Source organism: Cenococcum geophilum (genome assembly GCF_001692895.1).
Source record: "Cenococcum geophilum 1.58 unplaced genomic scaffold K441scaffold_30, whole genome shotgun sequence".
NCBI lineage: Eukaryota > Fungi > Ascomycota > Dothideomycetes > Gloniales > Gloniaceae > Cenococcum > Cenococcum geophilum.
In genome coordinates, this window is record NW_027137588.1 from 322,505 (window position 1) to 340,882 (window position 18,378).

The following is an 18,378-nucleotide window of genomic DNA, read 5'->3' on the forward strand; positions in this document are numbered from 1 at the left end:
GTCGATACTTCGCTTAAAATACGTTAAATATAGAATACTTTTTAAAAACATTATAAATGGAATATTTCTATATATAAGCAGCTATGTTTAAATTTTTATTTAAATATCTTTAATAGGGGTGGAGTTATAAAAGGTTAAAGTTAGTAGATTTTGGTGTGTTTTAGGGTGGCTCAACTGGGTAGCTGGCTCGACCGGGTGGCTAATACGTTACTATAATTTTGATTTTTGGTGTATCTTACGTACAAAACCTAAATACAACGATACCATTGGTATTACGATACGTTCGGCTGCAGAAGCCAATACTAAGGAGTTTTGCCTGTAGGTCGTCCTTCAATTCTTATCATATAAAGATCGCCACGATAAAGTACAAGTAATCAATCAATAGCGACACTGAGACTAATTCTGTTAATATCCGGTGACGAATAATAAGGAGCGCTACGTAGAGAAAAAAAGTGGGAAAACTCAAATAAGGCGCCTATTATACTTGGCATGTTTTTATTTACAGGTTATATATTATTTTCTTTTTCTTCCTAACATCACAAAGCAGGTCGCTTAACTCAGTTGGTTTAGAGTGTGGTGCTAATAACGCCAAAGTAAGATAAATAAACTCTATTCTAAGTGGATCTAACATTAAATAGGTCGCGAGTTCGACCCTCGTAGTGACCATGCTATAACCTATCTTTTTAGTTCTTTTTAGGCACCCTTATCCTTTATAGTAGCTTTTATTTATCCCGTATTTCTGCTAGATTAAACTATAATATATAAATAAACTATTATTAAAGTAAGACTTATATTACCTAATATATTTTATAAGTTAATTATTTATATAAGTTAATTGTCTATCCCTTATACCAATAATATTATTTTTAAAATTATCTCTAGATTATTCCTAGGTCGCCTATACCTTATAGCTATATAGCTATCTACTTAATATTAATACTCTAATTAATATCCTAAATAGCGTTTAATAGTAGTATATACGCCCTAATTTAAGTCCTAGTAAATCTTTATTAATAAGTCTATTACGCTTATTAATAACGACCCTCCTAGCTTAACTAATAGCTCGCTTATATATAGAGCTTATAGCTAGTATAGGAAATAGATCTAGGGTAATCTTAGTAAGAGTTTAGTAGAGTAATTAACTAGTTATAAGCTACTAATTAAGAGAATTTTAGAACGATGTTGTTTACCTTACTACCATTCTTATTGTCACATGGGAATGCAGGTGTATGATAGTGTGGACTCCATAAGGTGGAGTCGTCCCTTCGGGACGACTCTATATTTATCTCAGGTGCCTCAGCCGCTTCGTAGATGATTGGCAGGCCCGCCCCTTTGCATAACTTCTTACCAATCTCAACCCCACGTGACCCAACAAAATCCTCTACGTAGCGTCTGAGAGATTATGGGCGCGTGCTTGCTGTAAGCCAGGCCACTTTTTTAACGTATGCTATTTTCAATCAGCCATAACAGGGCCAATTTAGCAGCTATAGCTACAGTTGTCGATGCATTTGAATTATAACCTCTTCTTCTTATATATTCTAATTAATTTAATTAGATAGCCCGCGTATTAGGGGTTGATATACAGCCTCAAAGTTCAAAAATGCATTTTTTTTGAAACCAGGCCAACCTAACCAGCTATATTGGAACCTCGATCGCATTTTACCACCATAACTTATTTTTCCCTAAGATTGGGTGAGCTACTTCTTAGATATAATAAGAAGTAGCTCACCTAATCTTAGGGAAAAATAAGTNATAGTGGGGAAGTTCCATCTCANAAGCACGAGGAAACTATGAGGTGTAAGGGGTGCAATACGCGCCCATTTTCTCTCAGACCCTTGGAGAGGAATTCGCCTCGCACNGGCTCCAGATTACGTTACCTACTCTTGNTGCTATCTAATTGGCTAGATTATTCGCGCACGGGACCTTCCTTGGCAAAATTTTATGATATGATTGCATAAAATGCATAACAAGGTGCAGAGGTCGATTCCTCTACGAGAGTCTAGGGCACCTGAGATAATCTATATACTAGCTAAGCTCCTATAGATGCCCCAGCCCCCCCCTACCAACACTTATTAATCTTAATAATTTAGAAGTATCTTTAACTATAAGGGGAGTAGAAGCGGTAGATCTATGACGGCTCTAGGCTAGTAAAGAGCTTAATTAAGGAGTAGAGGAAGAGGCTCTACTACTTAGCTAATAGGTAAAATATAGGGTGCGTTATATATTGCTATATTAATAAAATATAGGTAGACGCTTCTAAATCCGCCATAGGGATATTAGGGATTTCTATATAAGTTAGTATAGATATCTTAGGGCTTCCCAACCGAATTTTAGTCAAATATCCTTAAACTACCTAAAAGTCTACTAAAAAGCTTCAAAATACCACCCATGCAGCGAGCTGCAGCGCGCTGCATGTATCTACGCTAACTAACTGCTTACATTAGCAGCTGGCTGTCAGCGATGCTGCCTGTTGGCCTTACTGGACTAGGCGACTAGCGTATATCTATATCCGCTGCGAGTTAGTCCGTACGTTAAAAGAGCGGAGGAGAGCAAGGGACTCCCGCTAGGCGGTAGAGCAAAAAGGCGTAGCTGCAAATACATCCTCGTTCTCCTGCTGGGGTTGCTCTACCGGGTAGTCTTCCTATTACAGGGGTCGCTCTGCAGAGCAGTATACTGGTAGCTACTACGGAGGCTGCTACAGAGGCTGCTGCGGAGGCTGCTATAGAGGTTGCGGCTGCGGCTGCGGCTGCCTTTAAACGCGTGCGTTTTACAGCTGTCTATTCTTTTTAGATCTAGGAGCCATATTTTATATAAATAGATACTTTTTTTTATATAGAGCTTTAAGAATAAATTTTACAGAGCTCCGTGTACAGCTCCGTGCACGGCTTACCCCTAAGCTCGTCCGCGGAGGTTCCTCGCGAAGCTCCTCACAAAGCTCTCTACCTCCACGGAGACGCAAAGCTTGCAACTCTATTAGGGCCTCCACCACGCCTTATAGAAGCGTATAAGATAGATATATTACATAAGCGGAGGATTATCTACAGTTCTTTAGAGTGGATTTGCGATATCTATAGCAGTAAAAATATTACCATACAAATAGGGCGTAGATTGTTAAAGTTGGTGGCGGTCGGTTAAAGTCTTAGATTAAGTTTTATCATAGTATAAGATAAGGATAAGGATATATTAGTGTTTTAGTAGGGCTTACTATAAGGGGGTAACACGTACAGGGCAGACGCCCTCCCTGCTAGTATATTTTCAAAATAAGTAAGCCTTTACAAAATAGCTGGGCTGTATTATTCTACTGGCATACTAGTAGGGAGGGCTTCTATCCCGTTCGTAGTACCCTCTTGTAGTAAAACCGCGCTAGCTAAGGCGTCTGCAGCATGCTAACCCAAGCAAAAGCGCCAAAATCGCCCAATACGAAAAGTGACTTCTGCCACACGAAGGGATAGTGTTGGTAGGGGGTACTTGGGCAGTCTCTTTGACCTCAGCGACGTGTCACGTGACAGCGCGCGGGCCATCGTGTAGATATCTTCTCGGGGCCTTCGAGCCCCTGAGATTCTTACTCATAGAGTATCATATGTATCATTTCCATCAGCCTGCTCAGCGTCTGACAGATAGTACTCCAAAATTGCATTCATTCTCTTGGCAGGACTTCACTTTCCAGCCTTGCAGCTCAATGGACATGACGTCTGAATATTTTGCACAGCGTTCACGATTTCGCTGCATTCTTCATTCAAAGCTAGGCGCTCACTCTATGTGTGAGCACTTCATCATAAGGCTCTTCTGGGGAAACTGGTTCGGATAGTTGATGTTCATCGCCAAACCCATTCCTTCTCGACCTTGCGTCTTCCCGCTGGGGCGTTGCCGAATACGAAGCACTAATTTAAACCTCGCTCATTGTGAGGTGCCATGGCGTTCGTCGGGACGAATAGAGTCAATGGTAAAACGCCCCCAAGCGGAAAAACGATTTTTGGGCTATTCTTATTCATTGGGGTTTCTACTATTGGTCAGATTTCACCCGTGGTTGTGCAGGAACGTCTTGTGCGGCTGAGTCGCGGAGACTCTCGTACTTAAGTCTAGGCTTTCTCTTCCTCCCGCATTGTCTTTCAGCGTCAATTATCCCTTGTTATGGCGATATCAATCTTTTATTCTTTGCTGTCGATATGGCTGGTGTGCTCCTCTGCAAATGTATTGCCAGCACCAGAGTCTATGGTGACACCTGCTCCTGTTGTTGAGCTCTTGAAAAAGCAAAACGACAACAGGTTCCTGGGGTATCTGAGCTATCTTGGGGGATGTACGTCCTTCTCTCAAGGCTATGTCGCGCAGCTAATTGAGCAACCTCTCCAGATACCTCCGAGAATTGCGATGTCGGTGGCACTTACTATCAGCATGGAGGCTATGCTGGCTGCTGTACAACGACTGGAGCAGCCTGCAACTTTCCAATAGGTTGCGTGAGCGGCTCATTGGTATACACATACACCACTGGCACTGTTACTGGGGGTACCTATGCCTGGTAAGGGCAGTTCCAGCAATGAATATTGTAGGTAGCGCTCGTTGATCATTTTGCAGCTCCGCTCTCTATACCGAACCCTCAGAGGTATCACAGACCGTATGCGCTACAGCCTTCATTTTCGAAAACGCCGACGACTCTAACCCGTACACTGACGTCTTCTGCGGAGAATCCGCAGTAAATTGGTCTTATTACCGCGTAAAACCAACCCAGAGTATGACATATTCTCATTTCCCTTTATAACCTTATCCGCGCCCGTACAATTTCTTACCTTCCACGCTCCTGAACGTCTACAGCATTACAGACAATCCTGGTTCCCTCGAATTTCTTACTTTTGAACGTCTTGAAAATCTTCCTAACTAGCTCTCCTTTCTTAGCAGCATCTTCCATATCCTCCGCTGCTGCAACCACAACCTTCACCCCCTCAACCGCCGCCCTGACTTCCTCTCCCACCTCAACCTCCACTCCGACTCACACTTCCGCCCCCGCGCCCTCCAAATCCAAAGCCTGGATTGCCGGCGTCGTTGTCGGGCCCATCGCTCTAATCGCTATTGCCGGTCTCGTCACCTATATCTTCTTCCTCAAGAAGAAGCAGCGCAATGCACCCCAGAACCCACCTGCCCAACTACCTCCGCAGCAATATCCGCAGTACGGACCGGGACCGCAAGGAGGAGCAGCAATAGGACAACCTCCGATGGCGCAGGCAGCGTACAGCCCGTCTATGAGTCCGGCACCGCAGTATATACCGAATTCCCCAGCTGGCGTGCAGCAACAATGGCAAGGGCAGGGCCAGCAGCAAGGATGGGTGGGCGCGGAGCCGAAGCAGAATGCGCAGGTGGGAGCGGCGCAAGTCCCGAGCCCGGGGCCGTTCCCGGCGGAGTTGGATGGGCGACATATGTAGCAGCAGGCTTTGAGGTAATCGAAATAGCATCGGGGCGACTGGAGGGCCGAGCGGTTGGGAATCATTCAAGTATTACGAATCAAAGGTGTAGGTTGCATTTGTCATTTACAGTTTGTGTTTTCTCCGGGTTTGATAGATCCTGGGTGGATAATGCTAGTGAAGAGATCACTAAATTAATGATATTATGTCGAATGGCAGGAATGGCGCGGGGCTCGCAGATCTCTAGTTCCCTAGATCCCCTTTTATAACGAATCCTTAGCCGAAGTCTAAATTGTTCTCATCATCACCCCAATAACCCACTAAATCCTGTCCCCTCTGCAAGCATGTCCTTCGCATTTCCAGCTCTCACGAATTTCCCTTTCCCAAGCACGACACAATCCGCACTCCTGACTGCCTCCAACCGATGCGCAATCGTAACGACCGTACTCTCCCTCATCTCCTCCATCAGCACCTGCGGGATCCTTATCGCAGTCTTCTACCTATAAGCCCTCCGATGGTGTACGCGGCTTACATAAAGACACCCATCTATAGTTCCGCCGTAACCTTAGCGACGCCCTCCTCGAAGCTTCTATATAGCCTAATTAGTATCGCGGAAAAATAAGCAAAAGGAAGGGAACAGCGGATATTATCTAGCGCCCGGTAAAGGAGTATAAACTTATTTACCTATAACTAAGGAAGAGGCCATAGAACTACTCTCCGTATATAGAAGCCGGCTAAGTGTTAAAGAAGAGGATAAATAGCAGGAAGCTACTTGTAGATCTATCACTAAATACTATAAGGACGTTAAGAAACGATAGTGTAGGGTGGAAAAGGCCTAAGGGCGCTAAGGACAAATTACGGGTGTTCCATATGCAGGATTTCGTTTTACACGAGCGGAGGGTATTAGAACACGCATCTCGCGAAGCTCAACACCAAGGACTAGGCCTACGGATATATGTACATATAAAATCGTTTATATTAAAAACCCTATCTACTGCGCAGTTCTCATCACGTTGCCAGTGCCTGATTTGGCTGGATCCTTATCGATACGGTTGGACGCAAACCAGCGTGCGAAGGGATATATAACGATTTTACCATATAAAAAGTGGCCTCGCTTGGTAATAAAGTTGCTTAATTGCAGGTGTTAAAATCTCCGTGTTTGTGGCGCGGGAAAACGGGGAAATCCGTGCCAAGGATTGTGGGAATTTACGCATACGCCAAAGTCAGCCGCGTCGGAGAAGCGAGAGCAGAGACACTAAAATAGTCCGCATACGGGAATATATGATATGCAACCAACTTTATTATCTGATCATTGAAAACAATGACGAATTCCTAAAGCTCCTAGGGATCTTTCTATAGCTCAATGGCTTCACTATGGGATAGTTCTAATTCTCGATTCTCCGATGGTGCCCTCAAAAAGTCGCACAACTACTTGCGGGGGGCGTACTGCTTTCACATCAAATCTTAAGCCCAACGCCAAAATCCTATGCACATATCGCTCCATACTAACGGCAATATCTGTGTTGACCGGCTCCGTGGTCATCACTAACAGCGTCATTTTTTGAACAGCAACTTGAACTTGAAGGTAATCTGGAAGGCGGGGTCGGAAATGGCCACCTCTTCACCATCGGAAACAAGTTCATTGAGTTTCTTCGACAGATTCGGTCGGGTTTGCTCTTCTAACGCTGGAGGTGACTGATAGTATAACGATTTTGCCTCTGTACGGATTGTGGGCTTCTTCAGTTGACTAGGATATTGTTAGAAGTAACGGGGTGGTATAATATTGAACCGACGTACGCCTCGGGTCTCTCTGCTAAACTCTCGATAAAATCTTGAAGCGTAAATGTGGAATCTACCTCAAGATTCTTCGCCAAGTTACCGCAGACGGGACAGTCTGATTTCTTCATGTGCTGGAAAGTGTATGTGTAGATGCTCTCATCACCAGTGTACATCATGTAATTGTCAGTCTCGGGAAAGCCTAGGAAGGGGTTTGTGTTGGTAGCAATCTTGAATGCTTCGTTGCAACAGCTAGCGGCAACGATTGCATTGGTTGAAGCTATTGCCGGAATGATGTTTTTGACTACACCTTGAGTCATTGAGTATGTTACACCGGAGATGTTGAACTCCTGAGCACGCTTCAAGGCTTTCTGATATAGCCAAGTTATATGCTCTGGGTCATCGTTATCGAGGGTAATATCTACATCGCGGGTTAGAAAATATGATTAGAGGAAATCTAGGCCTGGTTACCCTTCCGCTCCTCTTCCCAGGCAATGATGTGGGCCCACTCAATACAGTGCTGCGGTTGTCGAGGAATGGTTGCAAGGGTGCAAAGAGGAACGGCGGCACGTGGGGCGTGCATATCAAGCTGGCACTCAATACAAGAAGTCATAGTAGGAAATATCACCCTGGCTTGGCCCTTAAACCCTGAGAAAGGTTAGTGATCTGTCAGCCTGGCTGTGGAATGATGAACCACCTTCTGTTCCGCCATCTATTAGAGGTTTCAAGCTATCCGGGTCGTTTTCGTCAACCATTCCTACAAGAGTAGCATTAATCCATCGTCGAGCTTCAATACTGTCGAGGCCACAGATAATCATGGCAAATTGCATATAGTACTCCTCGTCCTTGTCCTGGATTTTGCCGCAATATGGCGTTATCTTAACTCCTTTCACGCGTTTCTCTACGAAACGAGCGGCCACTTCGGCTTTGAATTTGCCTACATCGGCATGGCGAAACAGAAACTGGCGGTTCAAGTTCGATACGTCGATAGTATCTGACTAGAATATTAGCTTAACCTTCAATATTGGCACGTTGGACCGCACCCATATCAATGACGTGAATGTCTTTGAACCCGGAAAGGGCTAGGTTCTTAAGAATCTCGCATCCCAACCCGCCGGCACCACTACGTATAATGAGCTTTTCCCACCTTGCACCGCGGAGTTTTTACGCACATGACACTGGTTCACATTAATGATGGTTCTTCTAGGTATAGTGCAATACTCACAGTATTTTAGCTCTTAATAAACCTTCTACTACGGCCTCACCTGGCTCCCAGTCAGGATCTGTGAAAGGGCCCAGCCGATTGAGAATATTGTCAAGATACTTCCTGTGGGCAAGTGTTAGCTGTTGGAAACGGGCTGAAAGATCTGTGTCTACCATCTCAGTCTCTGAGAACCGGCATCGTTCGAGAAACCGGGCTCGGGCTCTTCAGCCATTTTATATGAGTAGGCCGGAATGTTTCGTCAGAGGGGTTGAGAGTGAGGGTCCATAGGCACCCACTTATTGGTGTTGAAGGTAGACGCCAAGAATTCATTATCGATAAGGTGCATGCAGCTTTTGCCGAGAGGGAGTTGAAACTTCGTCCAGTCACCATTTACATCATACTTGCGAGTTAAATTACTTACTCAGAATCGAAATAAGTTTTTGTGATATCTTTTGGTTCTCTTTCACAAAAGGAATACGAGTATAGGCTCTGAATGGATGACTTTCTTACCCCAATCAAGACTACGAATGTGAAAAACCAACCGACCCAGCCTACTCTTGCCAATCGAGATGGGGTGCCTGCAACTATTTTGATCAAGTCCCCTAGAGATGCGCTAAAGGCTCTACAAAATCAACCCGATCATGAAACCGTTAGGAAGATCTTGAGATATCTCGAATCTACAATATATAGCAAGGATGCGTTCTCCATTGCTGTCCCGGGACCTCTTTCGGCGCAAATAATCAACGTGCTGGTAGACACCACTATTCCAGATTACTGGAGAGCTCTTAAAAAAGGCGATGGAAAAAGGACAAATATTGTGTCTCTAATAAAATGTCTCAGAAGCGTCAGCGGCCTTGGTGCCATAGTTGCAAGACTTAGAGCGTTAATTGCCGACTCAAAGCAGAAGAAGTCAGTATCGGAGAAGAGAGACCCTTCCCAACAGATCGAAGATCTCCTGGACGCTTTATCTCTGGTATTGACCGAGGAAAGCGTCTCATGGGATATTTGGACTAGCATTAGCCAGCTTACGCTAGGTCATACGCAGCGAACTCTGTTGTGGAAAGAATTTGTTACTTTAACTGCTTCTGGCAAAATACTAGCTATAGCAGCACAGGCTGAAGATGCTTTGAAAGATTCTACGGTTATCCGATCAGAGTCATGGCTCGCTGAGGGGAATGAATATGCGTCGTGGCTAGGAAAAAATATTGCATCCATGATAAAGTCGGTTATGCCTTCTGATGTATCTGAGTGGAACGCTATTATTCAACTCTGCGGGAAAGCTTTTACGTTAGGATATACCGGTAAGTTCACGGTCGATCTACAAAAGAATGATGAGTTCTAAGCATAGCAGACCGCGTTGTTGCCGCCGTGCATTCGGCATCTTTGTCTTCAAGTTGTAATGCCCGGACGCTTCTACCAAAACTCGCGCCACATGAGCAACGACAATTCTTAAACTCCACAATATCATATATCTCAAAACAGTGCCTTGGATTGATACCGGAGACCAAAGACGAGCTTGTATTGAAGCCGTCTCGGACCATTTCTGGAGCAGCTCGCTTCATTAACGACCTCATTTCCGAGAATGGGTTTCTTAAAGACTATATTGTCTCCTCGCTCACAAGCTCAGCCGGCTCCGACATGGACGGATCGCTTGCAATACGAAGGAGTGTTATTGCGGCTATCTCTAAGGATCAGGGTAAGCTCATAATTCTACATGATAGTGCTTAAAACCTTCTGACAAGGGTTAGAGCGGATTCAGAACGTTGTGGAACGCGGCATCAAGTTATTTGGCGACCAGCTCTACATTAGACATACCCCAACCCTACAACAAGAAGGTATTGCAACCACTCGCCCCGAAAGTTAGACTTGGTACCACTTACATGTAATAGCACTAGTACAGACCCTTCTGATATCCTGCGGTTATGTGCATCGAGATCAGGCAATGTATTTATTTACAACTGCAAGATCAAGTATCCATTTAAACGGAATGTCTAACCGCATCGGCGCTTCCTCACCAAGAGCTCGGTTCCTTGGGATAGTGGTTGGCATGGCCATATCGGAACTCATAGACAAGCCAGACAATAGGATGAAATTTGAGCTCGACGACGCCGAAGCTTCCGAGGCTAAATGGTACCAACGACTTACTCATGTTGAAGATGAGCTTGGAAATTTGAGAGACTTAGAGCAAGCCGTGCGAGGTCAGAACAAGGACAATGAAGCCAAAATAACACATGGACTTGCCTCTGGTCAAAAGAAATCCAAGAATTTACTACCCCAAAAGGATCTCAAAGGATCAAACGCAAAGATAACGGAAATAACAGGGCCAAGAATTATCGAAATCGAGGACGGCTCTGAAGATGATGATTTGGTTCCTTACGCAAAGCCGGACTCTGATCTGGAGGACGATTATGACGACCCAACCATGATTCAAAGAAACAAACCCATAGCTCCTGTGTCAGTAACCTATCTTCTAATAAACATAGATCTTCCATTGTTCATAAATGTACAGATACATACGCGACCTAATAGCTGGATTACGAGACAATGAAAACTACGACCGCCACCAACTTGCCCTTTCCACCTCGGCAAGTCTAATTCGACGAAAAGCAAATTTTGGCTCAGAAGTCTCGGATCATATTGAAGAATTAGCAAGCATCCTTGTAGGATTGAATGATCCTTTCGAGCTCCCGAACTTCCCAGAAATGCGTCAGCAAGCTCTCATCGCAGTTCTGATAGCCCAACCTGCTCAGATGGGGCAATGGTTTGCAAGAGCTTTCTTCTCCGGTGACTATTCCTTGACTCAACGGGTTGCAATGCTTACGACGATGGGTCTTGGAGCTCGGGAGCTAGCTGGCTTCAAAGACGATGAGCTAGGCGGGTCTACGTCAAGTCAGGAATATTCTTTCCCATCGAAAATGCTTCCCCCGAAGCTCCACAAAATCTATGTTGCCGAAGTTACACCTGTTAACTCACTTGCTAAGCGCCTGGAGCACACGATGATTGGGCCGATAGCACTCAATGCTGCAGATAAACTCTCTGGCCCTAATGCGCTGAAAGTCAGAACCTTCTCATCGCGGATGGAAGTCGAAAAGAAACGCAAAAAGCCTATCCCCAACGCCCTTGCCATGATCGTCGCACAGAGTTTCTTCTTCCCACTGACAGGCAGATGGTGGACACATATGCAAGCTTCGGATCCAGATTCATTGTATACCTCTCCGTACCTCCTGCCTCCTTATCTGCAAACGCTCTCTATTCTGCTACACGCTTCCGGTCCATCAACACTCTCACTCCCTCAAATGACTTCCGAGTTTTGGGATTTGTTGCTTGCTGTCCGCGGTGCTGCGCTTGCTGACCCCACCATTCTTTCCGCGCTGCTCCTTGCTTTTCTCACTCTCCTAGACATTAACGAAGATAAGCAGCTCCTGGCGCAAGAACAGGCAAAGGAGTTGCTAGAAACACAGGAATGGGTACGAGGGGTATTTGAGCGGCTAGGTGGTGGGGGAGAGGAGGATGGAAAGACGAGGATGTTAGCAGCGGGTGTGCTGGTCAGGTGTGGAGAAGTGGTTGAGAAATATCAACGGATGTTAGTTGGGGATATGATGGACTTTTGAATTGCGGTTCCGGGCTGAAGATCACTGCGGACTAAACTAAGCCAACTAGATTAATTCATCAGACCTACGGGATCCCTTCAGACCATTTACTGCAACTTAGATAAACCCAACATAAAGTTCTGAGAGAGCACTTAACTTTGGAGATAATAATTGTTGCTCTCTACGGGTGTACGGAAACCAACGAACCAATCGCGTCTCACTAGGGCAAATATTACATCGTATTATATAATTACATAATCGTATTAGTTTCTTAATTGAATTATGTGCACTGTAACATTAAATCAATTAATTCCCTAATAATATAATGGAAGAATTTGCATAGAGAAGGTCATTGCAGAGTTTGCATCGCCTCTATTTAGATTGTGGTTAATATTGTGGCCGCTTCTTGTTACTCCAATCTGACGGCTTGCGATACAGGGTGGCTTGAACATCTGCCATGCGCTGAGTTATCAAAGCGCTCCTACAACAACACAGCAACCTTTGAGAGTGAATTACATGCCTAAGCTTGCATAGGAATATGTCTTCAGCTTTACTTCTGTGTTAGATCCTACGAAGAGCTCCAAGACGCCCGCTTCTGCTACTCAATCATTCTACTTGCATCCTCAAAACTTACCACTGCACACCGATGGTCCCCTCTTGAGAAGCTACGATGCCTGTCCCAGGGGCAGATACGGCATCTATTCTCTCGCGGGATGCCTCCACCACCGGAGCGAGATCTACGTACTCTAAGGGCCCAGTATTTACCTTGGACACCTTTTCTGTTAGTTGCACTTTCATTCTGGAGACAATTGACTAATACTAAGTACTTAGAGTAAAGACTTCATTGCCAAGGACTTTATAGAATCTCTTTCCGACAACGCCATACCTATCAGTCGCCGCTCTGGACCTGCAAGCCAACAAGGTACTATCCAACCCCTTCTACGGAATTTCAGGACAGAAGGCTAAAGCACTGCGCCAGCGTTCGACCCTAAGCCTCTTATCCGCACCTTCGAACATGCACTCTCCCGACTCGGCTCACTCTCCGAAGAACTAGAATCTCACGAGAATGAACTCTCTGGCTCGGTACGGCGCGCAGAGGCCCAGCACAACCAGAACGTCGAATCATTAGGGAAGAAACTTGAACAAGCAATAGAAAACTTCCACCAGCTCGACAGCTCGCTGAATGGCAGCATAAGTGACAGCGGCGACCAGGATTCTGGGGGTAATGTAGCTGTGCGCATAGGAGAACGGTTGGAGGAGCTTGATCGGCAAAGGCAGCGTGCGCAGGATGCAAAATTCCTCATACAGTGCTGGCTAGAGGTCAGCGAGAAGGGAAATATTTCAACACTGGAAGATGTCAGGAGACATGGTGGTGGAGATGGTAAAGTGCGCTGTGCGCATATTGCCAGGCAACTCTTGAAGATTAGTAACAGATTAGACCCGGAAGGTTCTCAAGCCAACGGCAGCCGCAATGTTAATGGTGCAAAGAAGAGGCCTAGTGGTAGCCAAAGCAGATACCCAACCCGCGAAATTATTGAGAAATTCTTGGAGAGTCTGGAGACCGACTTGTTGAAGCAGTTTGATGAGTTCTATCGGCGACAGAACTTCGATGGCATGAGGGTAATTACTCCTGCCCCTCATTTAATATGGTGGTTAATGTCATGACCCAGGAATGTGCTGTCGCCCTCCGTGATTTCAATGATGGCGGGAGCGTTATGGCATTATTTGTCAATCAGCATCAGTTTTTCATCGATCGAAGTCAGCTGATTACTGAAGAAGTTGCCGGGGATGACGAAACGTACGCCTCTCCAGTCAAGACTAAATATATAGTTCCCCAAACTAATAGTATATACAGGTGGGACCGCTTAGCCGACCCAGACACCGAGCCCCCTGGAGTCGAGCCCAGTCTTCAATCCCTAGTAGACGAGGTAAAGCTTGTGGTACAGGAAGAATCTTTCATAATCAAGCGCGCATTTCCATATCATGATGAGGTGCTCGTAAGATTCCTACAGAGAGTATTTCAGCAATCTGTAGGTTGACGATTGCCGTTATCTGTCCGGACACTGACTTTTGAAGATACAACAACGTCTTGAGATGGTTCTTGACAAGGCAAACTCAAGATCATCCCTCGCATTCCTCCGTTCTCTACAGGCAGCAAGAAGCTATATTGCGGCTCTAGTGGATGATTTAAAATCTCACGGATTGACGGAACATCCAGAACCTGTATCATCACAAGTTGCCTCTACTCTGGATCAGCAACTCGATGACCTTTTCGTGCCATACTTTGTTGGGTCTTCATACATTGAGCGGGAAAAGAAGAACTTGGAGGAGCTTTACTCGTCTCTTTTGTTTAAATTCACGATATACCATGTGAGATCAACTGCAATCCTAAAGAGTAATCATAGATCTAACCTTTCGCTAGTCGCGAAGACGCAAAATGCCGACCACCTACTTCCAATCTCTAAGCCAAAGAGGCAAAGAATTGGTCGCTTCAGCAAGGGATGCATATATGGAGCGGCTTGATTCGGCCGATCTTCCAAACTCCCAGAAAGCAATACTTCTCCGTATTGCCGGTCTTAAAGACGCCGATAGTGAGAAGAAAGAAATTGAAGTGACTGATGAAGACGGCAGGCTAAGCCTTCCAAATGCCAAAAGAATGCTGAAATGGCTTGCCGAGGGTGTAGGTAGAGGTCTAGAACTGAATGGTGGCAATGAGACCCCAAAAGACGTGCAAGCATTGTTAAACCTCCTTCTCTCGCACATGGGTGAAATATATCTGGAGACTGCTCTTGACGCGTAAGTCGCAGAGCCTTCATTAAAAAAGAGTTTAGCTGATAATTCGCAGGGCCTCCGACCATGCAGCAACCCAAGAATCCATGACCAAATCACCCCCAGACTTAACCCACCTCAATTCCCTCCGCACCGCCATTTCAATCCTACACCTTCTCCAAACCTCCACCCAAACCGTCCTACTTCCACTCGCAAACCCCAACCTAACGATCCGCCGCGAAATCGAAAAAGCAACCACAAACAGCCTCGCAACGCTCGAAACCAAGATCTCAACAATCATAAACCGCACCCTCGATGCCGCCCTGGCTTGGGTCTCGCGCTGTCTCGCGCTGCAAAAGAAGACCGATTTCAGACCTAAAGATGACGAAGACGCCCTAGCCGCAGCTATGGCAACAGAAACCCCGGCCTGCGCAGCCGTAACGCAGTTCCTGAACCGCGTTGCTACGCAAGCCTCAGCCGCTCTCGACGGACGCAACCTCGCGCTCTTCCTATCTGAACTCGCGCGTGGCCTCCGCAGCGCCGTCCTTGAGCATCTCCGTAAGTTTAGTGTGAGTTTGGCGGGTGGTCTTGTGGTCTCTAAAGATATGACGAAGTATGTGGATCTAGTGCGTGGCTGGCCGACGGGTGAGGAGCTGGAGCCAGGCGCGATGGATATATTGGTCGAAGTTGCGAACCTGTTTGTTATCGGGCCGGAGGCGCTGAGAGAGAGGCTGAGAGGTGGTGGAAGCGAGAGTATGGAGTTGAGGCACTATGTGCTTAAGAGAGAGGATGCGGGAAGCGTTGGCGTCCAGGCAGTATTGAGCGCCGTTTGATGTGAGTGAATAGGTATTTAGGCTTCTCTGCGAGGGCTCTGTAAAGTAGAGTTTTGACGAAAGGTGACATTAATTAAAATATACTGAGTAGTATTGCGACGATGCTGGTTTTATTATCTATGCTACCACCCTCACTTCCTTGGCAACGGCGTTACATAGTTCTACCCGTACACCAGCCCCGGTAAGAACGTGTATCCAAAGCCTCTGCGTATCGCTTAGCCGATCATTCTCACTCTTGACTTCTGAAAACATAACCTCTTTCCTCTCTGGATGCCACAAAAACAAATCCGGCACACCTCCACCTCGCTGCCCATATTCTTGCGCAAGAACCTTACACACAGTCGCGAGTGCTTCTCCATCAAAACAACTAACAACCTCAACCAGGTCGTCCAGCTCGAAAGTCCAGTCGAGCCCCACAACACAGGTTTTCCGCTCCGAATGTTTGTTCCACACGTTCCTGATTAACGTTTCAGCCTCACCGTTTCCGATTTGAACGAGACGGTGGTTTATTTCCGAGAGCCTGCTTGGGAAGAAAGCATCGGTGTACAGATCTAGGGGACATGTCTGGTACGGCGTCTGAAAGACATTGGGAACGTAGGTGAAGAGGATGTCAAAGAAGAGATAGCCGAACAACGTGCGTACGATGCCGCCTTCGCTGTGATAGCCTTTCCAGCCGTGCGAGCGGTAATGTGAGAGGCACATGGCTTCGACAGAGCACTCGCCATTGTCTTCTAGTGGATCAAGCCAGACGGTTTTGGCACCTCTCCCGGTTCCGCTGGGATGTGGGGAGTTGTTTCGTCTGTTGCTACTGGTCTTAGGGAGAGGTGGTTCTTTCTCTATGCGTATACCCTCGACGGTTACCTCGACGGGCGCAGCTAATCGTACATGAGTGAAGTCGTGCTGAGCGCGTTTTGCGATCTTAATGGCCTTCTCAAGCTTCTTAACACGTTTCTGGAGGTCGTAGTGATGGATTATGTGAACCATGTTATCTTGAAGACCGTCCTCGCATGTCTGGAGAGCTATTCGCTTCCAGTGCTTCTTTTGTGCTTCCTCACTACGACCTCCTGCTGGTGTAAGTGTTGTCATGTAATGCTCTTCCAGTAATGCTTTGCGTTGATACCAAGCGCCGCGACGCGAAGCATGAAATAGACGTTGAGCGAGTAGTTCAGTGAGGAGATCATGTTCACGTTTATGCTGTCTAAGTTTTCCAAGGACATAAGCCGCTTTGTGAACGATCCGAGTGTACACCCAAGCTGGTGACAGTCGTCGGAGGTAAGCGCCCTCACCACTTTGGTACATACAATCTTCCTTTTGCTGTTCTTCACGGAGAAGTATTCGCCAGCGAGGGTAGACTTCCTCAAATATGTCAAGAATTTCCTGTAGGCCTTGATCGGTAGGTCTGCCATTGAACTCGAGAACGTTATCAATCTGGAATTGGGTGCGGACGGATGCTTCATATTCTAGCAGAGACGAGCGAGACGAAAATATACTGGCAGATCGTGAAACGATGTACTCCGGAAAATTACGCCGTGCAATCTTGGCGAGAATGATGGTAGTAAGGGACTTCTCAGTCCATTCAGTAGATCGATAGAATACTAAATGTACTCTTTCGAAAAGCTTCAACGGAGCTAGAGAGAGCCGTATGCAAGGACCTGTTTCGGAGAGAATCTTCCGCGTGAAGTGAGTACGACGATTTGCTTCTGTGCTATTGTCATCCTGTAGGTCATGCGCGGTATTCCCTTCGTCTAACCCTGAACCTGAAGAATGTCGCGAGGACTCTGTATCTGATCTTCTCAACCTAACCCAGCCCAAACCAGGTTGTTTCTGGCTAGTTTGTCGCAACGCTTTCAGCAACTCTCTTTTGTTCTTCCCCTGAACCCTTGCCTCCTTAGCGAGAGCTTTGAGTTCATCCAGTTTTAAAAGAGAGGAGGCCTCCTCTAGCGTTTTAATCTCATCCTCAGACCTATCTGCAAATGTAAAAGATGCATTAAGCGTAGTGCCTTCTGGCGCTTGCAGCTCACCCGGGTGGCTCTCCACCTCCGCAGAAGATGACGGAAGCTCTCTCGTTTGTTGTAGAGACTCGATAGAGGTTTCGAGGTCTGAGATATCGTTGTAGTACCCTAATGAGTTGATTCGGTGCCAAGCGGCGGTTTTACGAAGAAAAAGACGAACATATCTACAGTTTAAATTCAGTAATGTACAGGTAATCAAATATGACATCATATGCACTCCAGTGAGCTTACAGATATTGAGCTTCATAGCTCAGCTCATGCCACTCTTTGAAGACTGTCATCTCGACTTCATCGAACAGGTGGCTCTCCTCATCGAGAACAGTCTCTAAAGCCAGATTGAAGGCATCCACATATATTGAGCTCTTGCCCTTGATCCATTTTCGCTCATCTAACCGTCCTTCTATACCTCTATTATCCTCGTTCTGTGATGCCTTGAAAGCTTCATATTCCTCGATGGCTTCTTTGTCCGTCCTAACAGGCGGTAAAGCGCTTTCGAGGTCGGTTTGATAAGCAACAACAGGTGATTGGTCTTCTTCATTGTCAATATCTGCTTCGGAATCTGCTATCTCTCGTGGACCGAACTTCGGTGATTGCGGAGCTGAGCCCGACTCGGAGGTTTTGTCAACGTCTAACCTCTGACGCTTGAGAGATCTTCCATATTGATCGTCGTCAAAGTCAGTCGACTTTGGATGTTTTATGAGGCGTCCAAGCATCTGATTGCTTGGATGGGCTTAGAGTCTGGAGGACCATGATATATGTTAAGGTAATGGTTTGCAAGGCCCTTCAATTCGCCCAAGGGCT

General features: G+C 46.1%; 5 protein-coding genes and 1 non-coding gene across 6 annotated transcripts; 4 read left to right on the forward strand and 2 right to left on the reverse strand.

Annotated features, from left to right (window-relative positions):
• Positions 1-546: 546 nt before the first annotated feature.
• On the forward strand, positions 547-666 carry K441DRAFT_t21. The gene has a single exon. It is a non-coding gene; the product is annotated as a tRNA-Ile (tRNA).
• A 3,260-nt stretch (positions 667-3,926) lies between these two features.
• On the forward strand, positions 3,927-5,414 carry K441DRAFT_697504 (uncharacterized protein; the record flags this gene model as incomplete). Its single annotated transcript, XM_067652981.1, has 4 exons — positions 3,927-4,297; positions 4,450-4,516; positions 4,573-4,727; positions 4,810-5,414. The coding sequence occupies exons 1-4, from the start codon at positions 4,132-4,134 to the stop codon at positions 5,412-5,414; spliced, it is 993 nt and encodes a 330-aa protein (XP_067502259.1). The 5' UTR covers positions 3,927-4,131.
• A 1,242-nt stretch (positions 5,415-6,656) lies between these two features.
• Positions 6,657-8,658, reverse strand: K441DRAFT_662361 (putative NEDD8 activating enzyme). Its single transcript, XM_067649024.1, has 8 exons — positions 8,547-8,658; positions 8,395-8,496; positions 8,342-8,347; positions 8,213-8,292; positions 7,867-8,163; positions 7,641-7,817; positions 7,191-7,590; positions 6,657-7,140 (listed from the first exon to the last, which is right to left on the reverse strand). The coding sequence occupies exons 1-8, from the start codon at positions 8,603-8,605 to the stop codon at positions 6,948-6,950; spliced, it is 1,314 nt and encodes a 437-aa protein (XP_067502260.1). The 5' UTR covers positions 8,606-8,658; the 3' UTR covers positions 6,657-6,947.
• Positions 8,659-8,775: 117 nt separating this feature from the next.
• K441DRAFT_662362 (uncharacterized protein) lies at positions 8,776-12,191 on the forward strand. The gene is made up of 5 exons (XM_067649025.1): positions 8,776-9,674; positions 9,725-10,069; positions 10,122-10,208; positions 10,263-10,827; positions 10,883-12,191. The coding sequence occupies exons 1-5, from the start codon at positions 8,867-8,869 to the stop codon at positions 11,982-11,984; spliced, it is 2,907 nt and encodes a 968-aa protein (XP_067502261.1). The 5' UTR covers positions 8,776-8,866; the 3' UTR covers positions 11,985-12,191.
• Positions 12,192-12,415: 224 nt separating this feature from the next.
• On the forward strand, positions 12,416-15,925 carry K441DRAFT_639178 (exocyst complex component). The gene is made up of 8 exons (XM_067646570.1): positions 12,416-12,744; positions 12,795-12,885; positions 12,943-13,583; positions 13,634-13,761; positions 13,819-13,993; positions 14,040-14,333; positions 14,386-14,759; positions 14,809-15,925. The coding sequence occupies exons 1-8, from the start codon at positions 12,634-12,636 to the stop codon at positions 15,563-15,565; spliced, it is 2,571 nt and encodes an 856-aa protein (XP_067502262.1). The 5' UTR covers positions 12,416-12,633; the 3' UTR covers positions 15,566-15,925.
• Positions 15,296-18,322, reverse strand: K441DRAFT_697508 (uncharacterized protein). The gene is made up of 2 exons (XM_067652982.1): positions 17,809-18,322; positions 15,296-17,741 (listed from the first exon to the last, which is right to left on the reverse strand). The coding sequence occupies exons 1-2, from the start codon at positions 18,288-18,290 to the stop codon at positions 15,683-15,685; spliced, it is 2,541 nt and encodes an 846-aa protein (XP_067502263.1). The 5' UTR covers positions 18,291-18,322; the 3' UTR covers positions 15,296-15,682.
• Between the last annotated feature and the right edge of the window lie 56 nt (positions 18,323-18,378).

What these genes read in the sequence shown, in the direction of transcription:
- K441DRAFT_662361 (XM_067649024.1), bottom strand. Translation starts at nt 8,605, where the DNA reads ATGGCTGAAGAGCCCGAGCCCGGTTTCTCGAACGATGCCGGTTCTCAG. An exon ending in AATAGATGGCGGAACAGAAG is followed by an intron (nt 7,818 to 7,866) that starts GTGGTTCATCAT and finishes AACCTTTCTCAG; the next exon opens with GGTTTAAGGGCCAAGCCAGG. An exon ending in TTAGCAGAGAGACCCGAGGC is followed by an intron (nt 7,141 to 7,190) that starts GTACGTCGGTTC and finishes ACAATATCCTAG; the next exon opens with TCAACTGAAGAAGCCCACAA.
- K441DRAFT_662362 (XM_067649025.1), top strand. Translation starts at nt 8,867, where the DNA reads ATGGATGACTTTCTTACCCCAATCAAGACTACGAATGTGAAAAACCAA. An exon ending in TTTTACGTTAGGATATACCG is followed by an intron (nt 9,675 to 9,724) that starts GTAAGTTCACGG and finishes TAAGCATAGCAG; the next exon opens with ACCGCGTTGTTGCCGCCGTG. An exon ending in CCCAACCCTACAACAAGAAG is followed by an intron (nt 10,209 to 10,262) that starts GTATTGCAACCA and finishes TACATGTAATAG; the next exon opens with CACTAGTACAGACCCTTCTG.
- K441DRAFT_639178 (XM_067646570.1), top strand. Translation starts at nt 12,634, where the DNA reads ATGCCTGTCCCAGGGGCAGATACGGCATCTATTCTCTCGCGGGATGCC. An exon ending in GTTGCCGGGGATGACGAAAC is followed by an intron (nt 13,762 to 13,818) that starts GTACGCCTCTCC and finishes TAGTATATACAG; the next exon opens with GTGGGACCGCTTAGCCGACC. An exon ending in AGAGAGTATTTCAGCAATCT is followed by an intron (nt 13,994 to 14,039) that starts GTAGGTTGACGA and finishes TGACTTTTGAAG; the next exon opens with ATACAACAACGTCTTGAGAT.
- K441DRAFT_697508 (XM_067652982.1), bottom strand. Translation starts at nt 18,290, where the DNA reads ATGCTTGGACGCCTCATAAAACATCCAAAGTCGACTGACTTTGACGAC. An exon ending in AGCTATGAAGCTCAATATCT is followed by an intron (nt 17,742 to 17,808) that starts GTAAGCTCACTG and finishes TTTAAACTGTAG; the next exon opens with ATATGTTCGTCTTTTTCTTC.